General features: G+C 41.5%; 1 protein-coding gene across 1 annotated transcript in view; it reads right to left on the bottom strand.

Moving 5' to 3' along the window:
- Positions 1-202: 202 nt before the first annotated feature.
- SDC2 (syndecan 2) overlaps positions 203-18,761 on the bottom strand; it is a 117,676-nt gene continuing 99,117 nt past the window's right edge. Inside the window, exons 2-5 of the mRNA XM_030795453.1 lie at positions 18,371-18,482; positions 9,458-9,591; positions 3,502-3,637; positions 203-2,587 (exon numbers count right to left, since the gene is read on the bottom strand). Of these exons, the coding sequence (XP_030651313.1) occupies positions 2,424-2,587; positions 3,502-3,637; positions 9,458-9,591; positions 18,371-18,482 (546 nt within the window). The 3' untranslated portion in view covers positions 203-2,423. The remainder of the gene's footprint in view (positions 2,588-3,501; positions 3,638-9,457; positions 9,592-18,370; positions 18,483-18,761) is intronic.

The raw sequence follows: 18,761 nt of genomic DNA on the forward strand, positions 1-18,761 counted from the left end.
AAGGGAAATCATTTACATGTGGTTAAGGAAACAGGAAATTTTCACGTTGGCTTTAATATTTACATTTTACCAAAATTTTCCTGAACTCAGTAATCATTACTAACACTTTTTATAGTATTACTTACTGCATCTTAAAAATAAAAACAAAAACTAAGCAGAAAGTGTACAGTTGAAGAAAACTGGATGTCAGTCTATACAATGATTTACTTTTGGCATGACAGACTTTATTTTGGCACTTTCACAAATATTTTGCTTTACAGCAGTGACAAAATATTTGCCAGAAATTTTTCTTTTCCTGGCACGGATATTCCAAGCAGTTGTTATTCTAAGAATTGAATTTCACTCTGCTTTGCACAGTTAGAGGTATACCCATTCCTACCCTCTGTAATTGAGGGACACTGCGTGGCTTTAGAAAGCGCTATCGTTTCCTTTTAGTCACTCTAAAGTGAATTGATTCTGTAAGTGATGGGGCAGGAATTTGAGAATTAATTAAGGCCATTAAGGATTTAAGTAAACACTGTTCCAAGTGTTGCTTAAAAAAATGTTTTTAATGAATTCTGTGGCAATTCCAGGGAATGTTCTCAAAACGAAATATTCATACTTTATTAAAAGCTAATTGTCTGTTGGAAAAGTTGCTTTCTTTGCTGTCTTCTTCCTACTTGGACGGCTCACAGTTTAAAACGAAATTAATGGTAAAACAGAAAAAGGAAATGTTTAGTACAGAAAGTACCAGCCACGGTACCCTCATACCTCCATCTCCTTCCCCAGGCATCACTCTTTCCAGCCACTTCAATCCTAAAGCAGTGAGGCCCTCATTTTAACACACAGAGCTTCCCTGCCTACCCTCCTTCCCTGTAACATGAGCTATTGTAGTCCATTTATTAGTTCTTCAGTTAAGCTTCAGTAGACATTTGGAGCACAATTTCAAAGGTAAATCAATCTATAGGCCTAAGCCTTAGATACCAACATCAGAAAAGCCCCCTTCAGATCTTTGGAATTTATAGTCTTACAAGTTATTTGCAAAGCCAGGCGTCTGTCTTAATATTGCCATCAGCTATCCTATAAAGGTTGCAAACTTCGAAATTCCCGGGCAGCCTTCCAATATCTCTACCTAGACACACACAGGATAATACATTCAGATTTCCTCTGGCCAATTCAGAAGTGAATCTGGTAATAAACAGTCTCATTGACAGGCTCTTTGGTCTTGATTTACAGACACTGTGGAACACTTAGAAATCAAACCCACGTCATCCTTGAGAGCAGACGGCCGTTAGCAAACGGGAGATGTACATTTGATAAAAAATGTACAAAATTTATAACAGTGACATTTTCAATATTAGGCCACATGATTTATTCAGTAGTTTTTATGTTCCCAAATTACAATTTATGTCTATTCATAAGATTACAAAAGTTACCATTAGAATTGTCTGTGCTTATAAAATACCAACTTTTTTTTAAACTGTTATATATACTCATTAACACCAGTCTGCAACAAGTTACATAGAATCAGAGGCACTTCAAAGGCTTAAAAAGACGTTTACAACTTAAATGCATTTTTAAGAACAAAAACTGATTTTTCTTTAAACCTCTACTCGTACCTTCAAATTGCAAGAAATTAACAAATACAGTGGCCAAAGGAATCTGCAGCAACTTCTTAAAATACTGTTAGCATCTTTGGGTTTGCTGAGGCTTGTCAGTAACTTACATCAAATCCTCCCAAAAGAAGATCTGATTAGATAGATATGACTAAACAGTTTTGTAGTAATAATCCAATTTTACACATTAATTTGCTGTTGCAAATCTGCCCAAAGCTACAGGTAATGAAAAATAAAGCAAGTGTAAAATGGATAGTCTGACACTTAAAAATTTATACAAAGTGGAAGTTAAAGTTTACATATTTGAAAATCACATATACACTAAATTACCATTATCTGAATTTTCCAAAGACAAATTGCACCATGACAGCTACAAAAGGCATAGGGTTTGGTTTTAAGGGCACAAGAAGGGAGGGCAGAGGAGAGGAGGCGACAACAGATAAATTAACAAAGTAAGACCAACTTGGTAAGGTCAATCTGAGACATGCTGACACAAATGAAACAGCTTTCATCTTTGAGTCATAGGAAAAAGACAATCATTTTGTATTTGCGCATAAAAGTTTAAACCAATTCCATGAACATCGAAGGTTTTCATAACATAATATTTTGCCACTGCTATTCACAGAACACTGCAGATGTTAAATTTTAATTTTATGTTGTTCTAAAGAAATACATGAACTGTTTTAAATACAATGGGATTTTATCATTAAAGTGCCAGAATGGCTCTTTAATGAAAAAAACAAAAAACAAAGATCTTCATTATTCTATGCAAAAGCTTTATTTTGAAAAGTTCAGTGATCTCATAAATAGAGACACTAAGTTGGAGTTTTACGCATAAAACTCCTTAGTAGGTGCCTTCTGATAAGCAGCACTGGATGGTTTGCGTTCTCCAAGGTCATAGCTTCCTTCATCCTTCTTTCTCATGCGATACACCAAGAGCAGGATAAGAAAAATTGCAAAGAGAAAGCCAATAACTCCACCAGCAATGACAGCTGAAACAACCAAAAGGAAGATTACTTTAGAAGAGATTCAAGGGTTGTAGACATTAGCTTTATTGTCAAGCCCAATCTACTTACACTTTTATAAAAGGCTAAATTTGAAAACCCCAATAAAAAAAAAAAAGCTGGATTCAATGAAGCAACCTGGTAACTATGCAAATCTGAAAGTCCTCAGGAAGGTACAGTAATTTCTTTGGTTAGGGTTAATAATATCACCCAAAAACCTCAATAAGAAAAATCTGGCCTTGATCTTAACTAATTCCATACTTGAAAACTACTTTTGTCTTTTCAGAACTCACATTTCATATTCTAATTTTCTAATTGCTTTTTTTCAACACAAAACATAGTATAACTGACTTAAAATTTTAAGGAGTATATATGAAAAAAGCATGCAAATTTATTTCTATTCTTCGATTTGAGACTATCAAGTGTTCCTCAATCTTGAAAGTCTTCCCCTTTAAAATATTTGCACTTCCATCCAATTAAGTTAAAACAGAAACAACGTTCTTAACACTTTGGACAGTACTTATGTGAACTGCCTTCCCCTAAAGAACTTTTTGTTCTCTTTATTTTGAAATGTAGAATGCCTTTGAGCAAGACTGATGGATGTTCACACTCTGCCATCTCTACATCCAGTTGTTCTGGATCAATTCAGATGTTAACTTTCCCTCTTTTAGGCTACCTCCCATCCCCTGCCCGATGGCTGGCGAAGGGGTAGGTTGAGGGAGCTGGCAGACAATAAAGACAATGTTTGCTGAGCCTCTTGCTTCTCGCTCTGGAAGCAAGCACCCACAAGACTGCTTTCAGCAGAAAGATGACAGCAAGCTTTGCTGCACTTTTGAATATCACTTAGACTAACAGAGGCCTATGTAGGCACCCTCCCACCTGAAGCCCACCAGGCTACTCACCTGCTAGGACTTCTGTCCGTTTAAACAGACTGTCTGAGTGTTTCTCAGTATACACATTTGTATCCTCTTCGGCTGGGTCCATTTTTCTTTCTGAGTCAGAGAGGTGAACTTTCTCTTTATCAGTTTCTTCAGGTGACTGGTATGGGAAACAGGGAAAGATTACATTGATTTAAGAAAATGTGCTAGAAAGAAGAAATAATAGATGAGTATATTCCAAAATTCCTTTTTTTCTATCCCCCAAAGAATGAGTTTAGGAAATAATTGGAATAATCACTTGTGTTATGTTTATAGCAAGGGGTGAGTGTCATGATGGACCCATGTAGTTCATGGTTTGGCACAACACTCATCGCATGATCAGGCAAGTCAGAGAGCTAGTGAGTTCATAATAATCTTAAGGACATGGTGAGGTTGTTTTAGTGGACATTTCCTAAGATTTCTACTTTCTCACCACTCTTCTAACTTCAGGTCACCATCTCCCTCTGACTGCTCCAACCCAACAGCACTGCCCCCATTCTCCTTGCTCCTTCACTTCTGAACTACACAGGGCACTATGACAACAGTTCCCTTTCAGATATTCTCTCACGACTGACTGGGCTTTTCCTGTCCCCACTCTGTGGGGAGCAATCCCCAAGCTTTACTCCTAATGCTTCCTCCAGTCATATTACCTTCAGCAAACCCTGGACCAGGACTTCTGGGGACTTGGATTGTGCAAGTAGCTCCTCCCTGACCACATCATACTTCTTTTCTCCACCTTGATTTCCCCACCCATCTAATGAATGACACTCACAGGGTCTTGGACATTGCACAATGCTCAAGTAGAAATCTATGGGAATACCTCTCACAGCCGCATCTCTAGTCAGCATTATTCCCAAAAGGCCAGCAGCCTGCAGGACATTAACTGTTGGCTGTACCACCTTTAACTCTACTTGTCAAGTCTAAGTAGTAATTAATTCACTGCTGAATCAGATCAGCCTCCTTTTCTATTCACATTAATGGCGTGTATTTTGGGGTGTTCCCAAGTTACCTATTTCGGCACATTTTCTATCATATGTTTTCCATGTCACGGCACTGTCAATTTGCCTCCCATCTTGCTCTCACATTAACTTCTTCCCTTGGGTTCTCATTTCCAAAGCTTTGTTCAGGTGGCCAGCACATCACAGCCCAGCTCCCATCCCGCATCGACCTCAGAACTGCAAGTGTTGGGTAGCTTCCAGTCCTCACCCAACCCACCACTTACTCCCAGTAGAAAACCCTGTGAGGCCATTTCCACCACCTCTTCATTATCAAAAATGATTCTTAATATCTGTGCTGTAGTTCAGCGGTCCCCAATCTTTCCATGAATGGGAGGGTGGGGGGATGGAGGAGGGATGAAAATATTCCACCTCAGATTCTCATAAGGAGCACAACACGCACAGTTCACAATCGCGTTTGCGCTCCTAGATCCTATGGGAATGGCACGCCGCCAGCGATCTGACAGGAGGCGGAGCTCAGGTGGTAATGCTCACTCACTTCCTGCTGCGCAGCCTGGTTCCTAACAGGCCACCGCTACTGGTCCATGGCCCCAGAAGCAGGTGGGGAACTCTGCTCTAGTTCATGCAGTTCTATCCCCAGTCCAAATGTTGCACTTCTTTTACTATCTGTTTGTCCTTAATGAAGCCTTCTCTGACCTTTTACCTCACTAAAACCCCAGGATTATTTACATAGAAATCATCTGTTGCCTTTCTAACTCTCAGCACCATCACTGGCCATCTAATGTGAATCACCCAAGGTTACGCTGATCCACATCACCTGAAAGGCACACACACAAAAAATACAGGCCTACTACTAGAGGTTCCATTTCAATTGGTCTGACTTCAGGTCACCATCTCCCTCTGACTGCTCCAACCCAACAGCACTGCCCCAGTTCTCCTTACTCCTTCACTTCTGAGCTATACAGGGCACTACGTAGCTGGCACTGATTTTTATTGCTATTTAAGTTCTCCAGACAATTCCATAGTTTAAGAACCAGTGGGTTAGAGAAGTCCCATTCAAAGGAGTTGTTCATTCTCTTAACAGTCTGAAGTTCTTGTCAGCCAACATCACTGATGAAAACACTGTCAACTTCATTGAGGTTTAAAGACTAAAGATGGCTGGGTAGGGAGCCCAAGGTGAGCAGATCATTCAAGACCAACCTGGGCAACATACTGAGACCTTGTCTCTACAAAAAAAATTTTAAAATTAGCCAGGCATGGTGCTGTGTACCTGTGGAGGATCTCTTGATCCCAGGAGTTGGAGGTTGCGGTGAGCTATAATTGTGCCACTGCATTCTAGCCTGGGTAACAGAGTGAGACCCTGTCTCAAAAAAAATACTGCAGACAATAAGCCTTCTCAGCTCTACTACTCTTCCTAAGTTCCTGAGAGCTTCCTACCATCTTCATTAGGACTCCACAGAGTCTAACATACCATGGCTCAGCAAAGCAATTGATTGCTTTCTGAAGGCTGGAGTTCATCCAAAATGGCGGCCTGCTAGTTAAGTCTAGAGGCTTCAAGGGTATAAGAAGAAAAGACCTCACCTTCTTGGGCTGTGCAAGTAGCTCCTGTGGGACCCTGACCACATCATACTTCTTTTCTGCACCTTAAGGCCACCCCCACTGCTAGGAAGGACCATAAGCTAGACCAGGTGGATCCATTTGTACTCTAGGGTATGTAAGATCAATAGGTCCCTGCCTCAGTGAGCAGAACGCTATGCTTCTACTGAAGGTGGTATGTAATAAAGTATAATAAAGAGTAACTGTCATTCCCAAATTGCAAGAAACCCTGTACTACCTAAACTTCAACCTGCCATGACTTACAAAAAGCAGAGGCCATAGAGAAATGTTCATTTCACTGGTGCACAATATGCACTGAAAATGTCATGGTCCTCTCTATTACTATGAGAGAAGGAAATACGACAGGCCTTCCCAGGCCTTCAGGTACCAAAGTAAAGCAGAAGACAGCAGCTCATTGGCAGTATTTTTCCTGAGTTTTTTCTATCCTTCTCATGAAAAGCCCATCATTAATTGGCTGCCTGGTGGAAAGACAGACAACAGATCAGAGAATGGATTATCTGGATTCTAGTCTAGAAATCTTTTCACTGCTCATTAGTACTGCTTTACTATTACACGTTAGAAAAGGGAAGAGAAATCTCAAATAGGTGAATACTCAGGTTTGTGACTAGGGAGAGAGGTAAACAAGTTCTGGTGAGAAATGAAATGGACATTAAGTAGTTACTGTAATATGAGAGACTGAGTTTAATTTATCCATATCCATATCATCTTTGTCCCATTATTATTACAAATCATATGGTTTCACCATGCGACTTTTGAGTGGCTAAAGTCATTTAAGAGACTTGATCTTTTCGGTTTCCTCTGACTCAGCTTCTGATCCGGCAGGCTGAACAAAGCGTGCAATCCAGGGATCCGAGAGTGTGGGGACTGAAGGACTCCACAGAACTGGAGCCGCCCTGCAGTTGGAGGTGCACAAGCCTCAAGCGGCTCTGGGTGGAAAATTCATTTTTTAAGTCAAAATGTTTTATCGTATGGAAGCAGAGGCTTGACTAAGAAGAAACCATTTTGTAATATGGAACTAATCTGAACTACCTTAACTCTTGTATGAATGTTGTGCAAAATGAATCTGCAAAAGGGCAGCAGGGATGATTAAATGAGGCCAAGTAAAGATCTGCCACATCCATGTCTGGTTGTTTGGATGCCATGGAAATGGAACAGAAGTAAAAGCTTATGAGTGATGCTCTTCTCAAACAAATAACGAGATTCCTTTTTTTTGCATTTTAGTCACTTAAATTTACAACAAACTAGATAGGATATCTGTAATAGTGACATTAATGCCACTGTGAGACCAATTGAAAAGCAAAATCTACACTAATGGTATCCTACAGGCAATGTTCAATTCGGCTGTACCACATAAACAGCAAAATGAAAAATTTAATCATTATTATTCATGTTATTTATGATCAATATTATCATTATCAGTGCTGCAAAGTGTTCGACACATAATGAATAGCACTCAATAAATCTCCTATAAATGGATGAATTTTTATTATTACTACATTGAACACAAATGATAGTAAGAATATAAATGTATTAAAATCTTTTGGGCTCCTTAATTTTTAAATTCACCTGTCAAAGTTCTGTATTTTTTATCTCGATCTGATGCAATTACTTCCTTAAAACCAATTTTTAAAAACTTAAATTAGTGGTCAATCCATTGTTGTTAACAAACCAGATAGAACTCTATGTCAAATTAAGTCTTGCTTAGGATACAACTCTCTATCACTACAAGCCGAAACACACCCAGGAGAGTTTCTTCCCTCAAGCTTGTGAGTCCTAATTGTCTCTGACTTCAACAGATTTAGTCAAGAGAAGTGGTCAAATAAAAATGTGGTAAGAGCCAAATACATCTTTAGTAGATAGTAGATAATTGTGCCACACACACTCTGAGGCATTCAGTCATCCTACCAATTGCACCTGCACTTTTCATTTCTCCGTTTCTTTTTTTGTTTCATTCACTCAACTGATACATTGATACAGTAGCTTTTATGCATGGATATAGCACATGCCAGGTGAGTTGGTCTCAGTTCTCATAGGGCTCTCCCTGCCTTCCTACCACCTGGCTTGTAAAGTCTACCACTGATAGTAATTGACCCTTCTTGGTCCTACAGAAAGCACTTCAATTTGGACAGGGCTGGCTTCCTGGCTGTTCCACATCTGCAGAAACCCATCCAGCAGTGCCATTCACCATTCCAGTCACAGACACTGGGAGGATGGAGGAGGAGGAAGAACAAAGGTACTCTGGAGCAAGGGTAAGAAAAGCCCACATGCATTCCTGCCTGAAGACGGGATGATTCTTACTCCAAGGAAGGCCTGTCGCCACCTTCATCAAACAGCCTTCCATATCCATATCCTGTCTGCTGCTAAAGCTTGGCAGCATCTCATTTCTAATCAACAGATGGGTGAGCTCTAAAAGGGGATGCTTGTGCTTCTGAGTTTTCTTAAGCTGTATGTTACCCCTGCACTGATTGCAAAGTCTACCACTACAGTTATTACACATGCTCATTTGGTGAATTGGCTTGGTCTCTTCTGCTCCACCAAATTCAATTAATGCTTACAGAATAGTGACTAGGTCTCAGGTGCCATGCTACATGCACTCATATTTCATCTTCTTCACAGCCCATAGGAAATGGGTTCAGAAGCTAAGAAACGTGACTGGATCCAGGATTTGAAACTTAGGTCTTGGCCAGACTTTAATATGCATATTCTAACTTCAGTGGTTACCTATTAGTGGATGGTCAGCTAACTGCAATATTAACGAGGTCAAAATCACAAGCTCCAAGTTTTCATTAGCTGGTCACTTTACTCAGGTCTAAGGCCAAAGACCTTATTCTTAATATGTCAGCTCTCAAAATGAATATATACAGATGTACCCAGGTTCATCATCATCATTGAGAGAGGTCAAGGATTACATACTACTGATGGTCGGCCTAAGAAGACTGAGAAATGACTTAGTGAGACTAGGACCACCTCAAGACGTGACCTGGAGTCTTCTAATTACGTAACCTACAAACCAGGAAACCAAAGAAACAGGGCTTTACTTCTTAACTGGGCTTCAGATGTTCCTTAAGAAGGAGGGCCATGTGAAAAATAGTTGTATATAATTTGAGCCTGGATGACAGAAATTATAAGTGGGTAAATGCCAAAATGATCAAAAAGAGTAAGGAAGAGCCATTTATAACACCTCCTGAAGACCATTTGTCCTTACACAGTTTTAAGTGGGGCCTTTTAAAAGAACTGTTGTGTACACAGCTCATGATGGGTAGCTCCAAAAAGAAGAAAATAATAAAAAAGGGACTGTTGTGTACAGTCAGTAAAGTGGAGCATTTATAATAACCTGATAATGCAATGCAATGGAAAATAGAACGCACCTTTGTCTGAGCAGGTATCTTGTTCTGTATATTCAGCGTCGTGGTTTCCACTTTTGGAGCAGCACTAGTGAACGGTATCTTTGGAAGTGGTCGAGATGTTGTCAGCTCTGGACTCTCTACATCCTCATCAGCTCCTGGAAAAGTAAGTGAAGATGAATTGAGCATGGCAATCATGACACAGATGTCTCCATTATCAGGCACTATTGCCTGACGTTGACACTGACAGAATCATGTTCTTTCAAAATGCTGGCTCTTTAAGACTTCAGCACAAAGCTTCCTGTGGTCTTCACCATGATGAAGAAGTGATTTCAAAGGTGTCTGTGGGTAGCCTAGCAAGTTTTTCCTCAATAGTATTATCCAGAACACTCAAGTAGCCCTTCTTTCACTTGCATGTTCCTTCTCTCCCTGCTTGACAAGATTTTTTCCCATCTACACTGAAACATGCTCCATTTCCATTTTAAGAACACAACAGGCTGGGCGCGGTGGCTCACGCCTGTAATTTCAGCACTTTGGGAGGCCAAGGAGAGCAGATCACGAGGTCAGGAGATCAAGACCAGCCTGGCCTATATGATGAAACCCCGTCTCTACTAAAAATTCAAAAATTTAGCTGGGCATGGTGGCGCACGCCTGTAATCCCAGCTATTCGGGAGGCTGAGGCAGGAGAATCACTTGAACCCGGAGGTGGAGGCTGCAGTGAGCAAAGGTCACACCATTGTATTCCAGCCTGGGTGACAGGGTGAGACTCTGCCAAAAAAAAACCCAAAAAATCCACAACAAAACAAAATACAAACAGGAAAACTCTCCTATGGCTGACTCCTTATTTCATCTGAGTTCTTGCCCTCTCTCCTGGGTTTTTGTTTTGTTTTGTTTTTATTTATTTATTTATTTATTTATTTGAGACGGAGTCTTGCCCTGTCGCCAGGCTGGAGTGCAGTGGCACAATCTGGGCTCACCGCAACCTCTGCCTCCCAGGTTCAAGTGAGTCTCCTGCCTCAGCCTCCCGAGTAGCTGGGACTACAGGCACAGGCTACCACACCCAGCTAATTTTTTGTATTTTTAGTAGAGACGGGGTTTCACCATGTTGGCCAGGATGGTCTCCATCTCTTGTCCTTGTGATCCACCTGCTTCAGCCTCCCAAAGTTCTGGGATTACAGGCGTGAGCCACCGTGCCTGGCCCTCTCCTGGTTTTACAGGCAGATTTTTCCAATGGGGGTGGATACTCACTAGGTCTTGTCCTCATCATCTTCTCTATTCTGCATTCTACTCCCTCCAGGAGCATTTTCCCTGTCATCACTATTAATACTGTTTTGTTAAGGTCACCAGTATCCACAGCACCCAATGGCACTTTTCAGAATCGCCTTCCTCTAGTAGAACTTCCTAGCACCACTGCACACTGTCAAGTGCCATCTGCTTCCTGACAAACCCTGTTTCTTTGGATTCCTAAGAGTTCCTGGCTTCCCCCTCACCTCTCTGGCTATTCTAAGTTTCCTTTGCTGGTTTATCCTCCTCTACCTGAACATCAAATATCAAAGAGTATCTGAAGGTCTGTCCCTAGGCCTCTTCTTACTGTACACTTTCTCCCTCATCCATGTCCACAATGTCAATAAATGATGAGCTAGGCACAGATGATACCTGAATTTACATCATCAGCTTTTACCACCCCTCTCAAGCTCAGACTCATATCCAGTGGCCTTCCTGGCATTTTCACTTGAATGACTCAAAGGTACAATACACCTCTGAACATGTCCAAACCAGAACTCATGGTCCCTTTGTCTTCTCCTCGTGTGACCTTGCAGTGACTGAAGCCTTCTGTTCCTACACACCAAAACTATGACTTCCTCTTCCTTACCTTGTTTTTGAATCCATTATCCAGTCCTATCAATCTTATCTTCTTATTATCCCTCCACTCTTAACACCGTTCTACAGTTCCAAGGCCACCACTGCAATCCAAGCCACTGTGACCTTTCCATGAACCACTGTACCTGCCTTCTTCCTAATAGGCCCCTGAGTGCCTAACATAGTGTCTAAGACATAACAGGCTCTGATCTGGTATTTGTTCAACAAGTGACTTTCTACCTGAGCATGATTTTTGTTTGTTGTTGTTGCCTTTTCACTAGAATAGCATTTGAGAATTTCTGACATTCAAATACAACATTCCTTTTAAGTTGATCATTTGTCAAATTTGTAACAACTCAAACAAACTCCAACTCCGTAACTCAAACTAACCAGGCTTCCTCAGACAACAAATGATAAATACCTCTAAATTCCTCAAACAAAAGAAAATGGGTATTTTCCACAGAATCGTATCAATGCAATAAGCAGGTGGGAAAGCAACACATGCTGGAAACATGTGCGATGGCTATGGTTCACTTCTTTTTCTTTTCTTGCTCTGTCACCCAGGCCAGAGTGCAGGGGTGTGATCATGGCTCACTGTAGCTTCAAACTTGCGGGCTCAAGCAATCCTCTCACCTCAGCTGCCTGAGTAGCTGGAACTAAGTATATGTGCCACTGTGCCCAGCTAATATTAAAAAAAAATTATTATTATTATTTTTTTTGTAGAGACGGGGTCTCAACTATGTTGCCAGGTTGGTCTCGAGCTCCTGAGCTCAAGGGATCCTCCTGCCTGGGTCTCCCAAAGTGTTGCGATTATAGGTATGAGACACTGTGCCTGGCTCCTGGCTGGTTCATTTCTTAATTTATCAACTATTTCCTTTAATTTAGAAATATATATATTCATTATTATACAGAAGAAATGGCAGGGCACGTTGGAATAAATACAGGGTTTGGTATTAACAAAGCAAACAAACCTAGTACTGGTTCTGGCATTTAATTAGCTCTGTACTCTTAGGCAAGTAATACTTGAGTCTTGGTTTCTTCATCTGTAAAATGGGGCTAATAATAACTAACCCACAAAGGTATATATATATCACAGATACATATCTCACAGACATGATACATATTTAAAGCGTTCTATATAAACTGTTACGTAAATATAGGTCATTAATAATGCTGGGTCCAGAAATACAATGCTGTTTTATCAGCTGACCTAATTATCCATCAACATTTTACATATAATATGCTTAATTTGTTCCTACAATGAATCATTTTCTTACAAAGAATAAAACTTCAATGAGAAATGAAAAATTTCAATCTAGGGCTTATTAAAGACCCCCTTGTTTCACCAGAGTTACCAAGATGAGTCATCAACCTAGAAGTGGGATGAATCTGTATGAGGGAAGAGATTTGTAACGTAGAAAATCCCCCTTAAGCTGGCACTTTTAAAGTTAAAGACAGGGCCAGGCACAGTGGCTCGCGCCTGTAATCCCAGCACTTTGGAAGGCTGAGGCCAGTGGATCACGAGGTCAGGAGATCGAGACCATCTTGGCTAACATGGTGAAACCCCATCTCTACCAAAAATAAAAAGAATTAGCCAGGTGTGGTGGCGGGTGCCTATAGTCCCAGCTACTTGGGAGGCTGAGGCTGGAGTATCGCTTGAACCTGGGAGGAGGAGGTTGCAGTGAGCTGGGATCCTGCCACTGCACTCCAGCCTGGGCGACAGAGTGAGGCTCCGTCTCAAAAAAAAAAAGGTAGAGACAGATGGGTAATCTTTCTCAGATGGCTCTGCTGCTTTTAATATCTTTATTAAAAATATTAACTCTTTTGCTCAAACCAGAAATCTCGGAGCCCCACTGAGTATCTCCTCCTTCAGGTCCCACTGTTCTCCCTTTCTGAAATAGACTACTCCAAGGCCTGTTTCCCCCTGGGAAACTCCCGCTCACACTATCAAGTACAGCTCTCTGAAGGCTTCCTTGATCTTTCCATTAGGGCACCGGTTCTGTCTCTATGTTCCCATGCTCATTCTCTTATTTTTTTGTTGTTATTTATTTATTTATTTTGAGATGGAATTTCGCTCTTGTCGCCCAGACTGGAGTGCAATGGCATGATCACAGCTCACTGCAACCTCCGCCTCCCGGGTTCAAGTGATTCTGACTCAGCCTCCCAAGTAGCTGGGATTACAGGCATGTGCCACTGCCACTACGCCTGGCTGATTTTTGTATTTTTATTAGAGATGGGGTTTCGCCATGTCAGGCTGGTCTCAAACTCCTGACCTCAAGTGATCCACCCACCTCAGCCTCCCAAACTGCTAGGATTACAGGTGTGACCCACCACATCCAGCCTTATTTTCTTTTTTTAAAATAACATTTTGTTTCACTTGTGGTATGAATGTGTCTCCCCAAAATCCATGTGTTAAAACCTAATCTCCAATGCAATAGTATTAAGAAGAGGGACTTTAGGAGGTGAGCAGGTCATGGGGGCAGCGCCCTCATGGAATGGAATTAGTGCCCTTTGCAAAGAGGCTTGAGGGACACTGTTTGTCCCCTTTGCCATGTGAGGATGCAGCAAGAAGGCACCATCTAAAAAGCAGAGAGAAAGCTCTCACCAGACACCAAATCTGCTGCGCCTTGATCTTGGACTTCCCAGCCTCCAGAACTGAGACCAGTAAATTTATAAATTACCCAGTCTAAAGTATTTTGCTATAGCAACCTGAATGGACTAAGACAACTTATAAAAATAATACTTTTGAAAATACATTTGCATGTATGAATTTGGAAACACAGAAGGAATAAATACAATTATCCTATCACCAGAGAAAACGCTGTTAGATTTTATTTACTGAAGTGTCCCTAGAACCTAGAACGGTGCCTGTTCCCCCATGTACTGAGTAAGAAATACTTCCTCAATGAATGAATATCCTCTGTGTCTTCTCACCTTCCAAATGAGCTTTTCATTTTTGACATGACAGTCCCACACTCTAAGAACTGTTGTGTCTCAGAACATTCCTGTTTTATAGTATCCTGTTTTTGTGCCATTGTTCGAACATCTGCTTTTCTCTCTGAATTTACTATGTTTTTCCGTAAATTTTCTTCTTCCTGTAAGTGGCTGTCCTCTCCCAATTTGGGGGTTTCTCTTTCTCTCATGTTACAAGTTTTTCCTAAATGTCTGGGGAGCCTTGGTTGCCTGTTTATATTGAAGAGGGAAACACCGAAAAGAGGACTAGAAGCTTTGAGCACACAGGAGAGGTGTGTCAAGAGTGGGCATCATCCCCTTGACTGAAATTTTTCATTTCTCATTGAAGTTTTATTCTTTGTAATACAGAGCTGTATGTTTCATTGCAGAGCTCCCATGCCACTCTCTTTGAACTGGTCCAGCCTCCCAGAGGGGAGCCTCCCAGGCCCCTACCCAGAGGGTAAAAGGATAGACTGCCAGTGTTCTGGGAACTGAGTGGGAGAAGACAACTGGGGATCACACCACATTAAATTATTCTTAATCTAAGAACTTATTCTCTCTGTTTTACATAAGGTACCCCCAGCCCCATCTGTTCCTGAAATACCCCTGGGTCCTGTTTTATCCTCTCCAGATGATAATCTCCAGGTTTCCCTCTGAGGGCAGGGAATATGAGCCCCTTTGCTGCATGACAGAGGAAAGGAATCAGGGGATCTACTTCTTAAACAGACTTCCAGCCAATCATCCTGAGTTTAACATCACTCTCACCCTCCACTGAATGCCACCAATTCCTAGGTCCCAAGAGATTCTGCTGTGTTAACTGGGTTGCTTCTTGGCTCTCCCCACTGCTAACTAACTCGGCCTTCTGAAGCCTGCCAAGTCTGTCCCCACTAGCTCATCTTCTTCCCAGCTTTCAAAACTTCATGGCTTTTGTTTCCTTTAGTGTTTTGTTTGTCCTTATGAGTTCATGCCCAATTCTTTTATCGTCAATTTAGTTGCATACTGAAAGGTAGTAGTGTTCAATCTGCCATCTTTAACCAAAGGTCTATATTTTAACTCTTACATTTTTGTTACACAGCCCTTTCCTATATTATGTCACCCCTCACTGGGTATCACAATGATTATTTCTCATGTTTGTATTTTTTTCATTAGACTCTTGGTCCCCTACAGACAGAGACCAAGTCTTTCTTATCTCTGTGCCCCAAGAGCATGGCACAGTGTGTGGCACACAGCAAATGCCTATGAACGGTTTCATGTTTGCTAATGCCCATACTTGAGCCCACATATAGAACATAGTCCTATCTCCTTGCCCAGGAAGTCCCCTCTGGGCCTTCAGCCATTTCTTCCAATCCATTTGCTTTTCTACTGGATAGCTGGATGGAAGAAGGGACGGATGGTACACTGGCCAAACCCTGGGGTGTTTTTAAGCTGGAACCGGGTAATTCTAGAAGGGGTTTATGACACAAGGAGGCAGCACAGCAAAGAAATGAAAGAAAACACACTCTCACGCCCAACTCCCTCACTTTCTCACTATCCCGGCTCTATTAACTTCTAACAGTGTGAACTGAGGCAAGTGAATCTCTCTGTGCCTCAGGTTTTCTCATGGGAATAATCGAAATACTAATAGAATTTATCCTTTCAGAGATGTTATAGGGGTTAGAGCAGTTCCTGACACACAGTTAAAAGCTTCACAAATTTTAGTTACAAGTACTGCTGCTTCATGCTGAAAAACAACACTCCCAGCTCAGTGTGAGGTGGTTTCCAAAGTCAAGAACGAAGCTCTTTCACTTCTTCACAGCAGTGATCTGCCTAAGGCTAGGGCCATGGAACAACCAGTGTGGGCCCATGTTTAAACCCTCAGCTTGATCTATCTGATCAGTGGGTTCAGGACTTCAAATGACCCTCCCTAACTCTCTTTTACCTGGATGGGGGCAGAGGGTCTGTAGAGGTTGGCAAAGTCGTTGTGTTAATTTGCTAAGACTGTCCTTAAGTTTAATTTAAAGAAAACTTACTTTAAGCATACTGTTTTCTTTAAATTAAACTTAAGGTCAACCTTAGCAAATCAGCAAAATGATTTCGTCAACCTGTGCACCCCACTAACAACTCCTGGATTCTAAGATGTGTGAAGTAGGAACAAAAAAGGTCCATACTTCTTATTTCCTGGGACATATTGAAGATGACAGTCACAAAGCACTCTTAAGGTGCTAAAAAAAAAAAGAGGTGCCATGAGTGAAAGATATTTATAGAGTTGTGGGCAATAAGAACAACTCTTTTGACACCCATTCTGTGTGTGTGATATATATCACTCTCCCAAGAAAAACTAGCGTTATTTTTACATTAGGACTGCATTGTAAGCTCATTGTTACTAGGTCAGCAACCACCTCTCTTGTCTTTCTCAGACTTTCTGCTTTTCAACTTAAAACATTCACTCTTACATGGCTAGATTTCTACCAAAGACACAACTGATTTTAATTTGTTCTGGGTCATTCTGAAGCCCAGCTCAATCTGATCACAAAAGTTATGCTGAACATAGATGTCTAACAATCTGTTGAATCTGTTATAAAAACCCTAAAGCGAAAAAGGTCTGGATAAGTCTTGCCTACCATGCTGCTGACCACAAATGTCTCACTTGACAATTAATTAAGCATGTGGAAAGCTCTTCCTTTTTTTGAGCTTCTTGGGGGTTGATATGATTTGGCTGTGTCCCCACCCAAATCTCACCTCAAATTGTAGTTCCCATAATCCCCACATGTCATGGGAGGGAGCTGGTGGGAGATCACTGACTCATGGGAGTAGTTACCCTCATGCTGTTCTCATGACAGTGAGTTCTCACGAGATCTGATGGTTTCATAAGGGGCTTATCCCCTCTTCGCTCATACTTCTCTCTGCTGCCACCATGTGAAGAAGTACATGTTTGTTTCCCCTTCTGCCATGACTGTAAATTTCCTGAGACCCCCCAGGCATGTGAACTGTGAGTCAACTAAACCTCTTTTCCTTTATAAATTACCCAGTCCCTGTGTTGTTAGCAGGTGGAGAATGAACTCATACAGGGGCCATTCTGAGAACAGGGGAAATATTAATCAATTATGGTAGATTGCAAATGTGACCAGAATCCCTTAATCCTCCGTGTACATATATATCCTCTGTAAATGTGACTTTATGAATCCTTTCACTAAGAGGTGGAGTCTGTTCTGGCCTTCTGACTTGCTTCAACCAGTAAAATGTAGTAAAAGTGATGCTGTGCCCAGTTCTAAGGCCTGGCTGCAAGAGGCTTTGCACACTTCTACTTGCTGTTACTGTGAAAAAATGGCTTGCCTACTGGAGAATGAGAGACCACAGGAACAGGACCCAAGTCTGCTCAGCTGCCCCAGAGATATGAGTACCCAAAAGCTGCAAACCCAACCTAAAGCTGTACACTCAACCAGCAGCTGACCACTGACATGTGAGGGAGCCCAGCCAGCCCAGCCTACATCACCAACCTACAGAATATTGAGTTAAATGAATGACTGTTACTTTAAGCCACCAATTTTTGGGGTGGTTTATTATGTAGCCTTAGAGTGGTAATAGATAACTATTAATAATTTACTAAGGAATCTGATTATGTCACCACATAATCATTTTACTTGGCTGTTGCATTTTCCTCCTACAATACCCTAGGAATAAAAATGTATTAACTTCTTGGTCTCATCTATAATTTTTAACATAGGGTAGGTGGTTTTATGAAACCAGTGTTTGAGGGATTTCTTGAAGGGTGGTTTCCATGACATCACTCTGAAAGTCTTAATAAGATTAAAAGCTAATGTTGACAGAGCACTATGTGCCAAGTCCCCAAATCTAAGAGCTTTAGATGTGTCAACTCCCTTTTAATCCTCACAACAACTCTATGGTAAGGACTATTGTTACTTTCCATTTTATAAAGGAGGAAACTGAGGCTCGGCAAATAAATTCTCAAGATCTCACAGCGTAAGTGGCAGAGAGAGCTAGAATTAGCACCCAGGCCCTTTGATTCCAAAGACCATGCCCTTAACCACTGTGCATCCCGCCTCTCTCCTTGAAGTAAGCGCAGTAAAATGTGTGTACACACATGCCTGGAGAATGAGGTCCAGTGTTTAGAAGCAGCCACCTTACCCGAGCCAGACGCAGAAGCGTAGTCATCGTCATCAATAGGATATACTCCTGAAGCTTCTTCAATGGAGCTGTTGTCAAGGTACATGTCTTTATCGGATGTCAGCTCTGCTCTCTGAGAAAGGAAAGACAAGGGAGTCAGGATGTTGAGAGATTAAGAAACACACTTGTATATCTGATTGTTCAGGTACATATTGCAGTGACTACCCCTCCCACTCCCACAGCAGTCTGAATCCAAATCTCTGGCCACAGTCTTCCTCAGGCACCCTGACAACTTACAGCAATTTGAGAGGTGAGCACGGACTAATACCTGCAAGGGAAGCCTACACAGCTTAAACCAGTAGAATGAAAACAGTTCGGAGATCTGAACTCCTATCTTGGGCTTATTTTGTTG

This window comes from Nomascus leucogenys, chromosome 16 (genome assembly GCF_006542625.1).
Source record: "Nomascus leucogenys isolate Asia chromosome 16, Asia_NLE_v1, whole genome shotgun sequence".
In the NCBI taxonomy this organism is placed as follows: Eukaryota; Metazoa; Chordata; class Mammalia; order Primates; family Hylobatidae; genus Nomascus; species Nomascus leucogenys.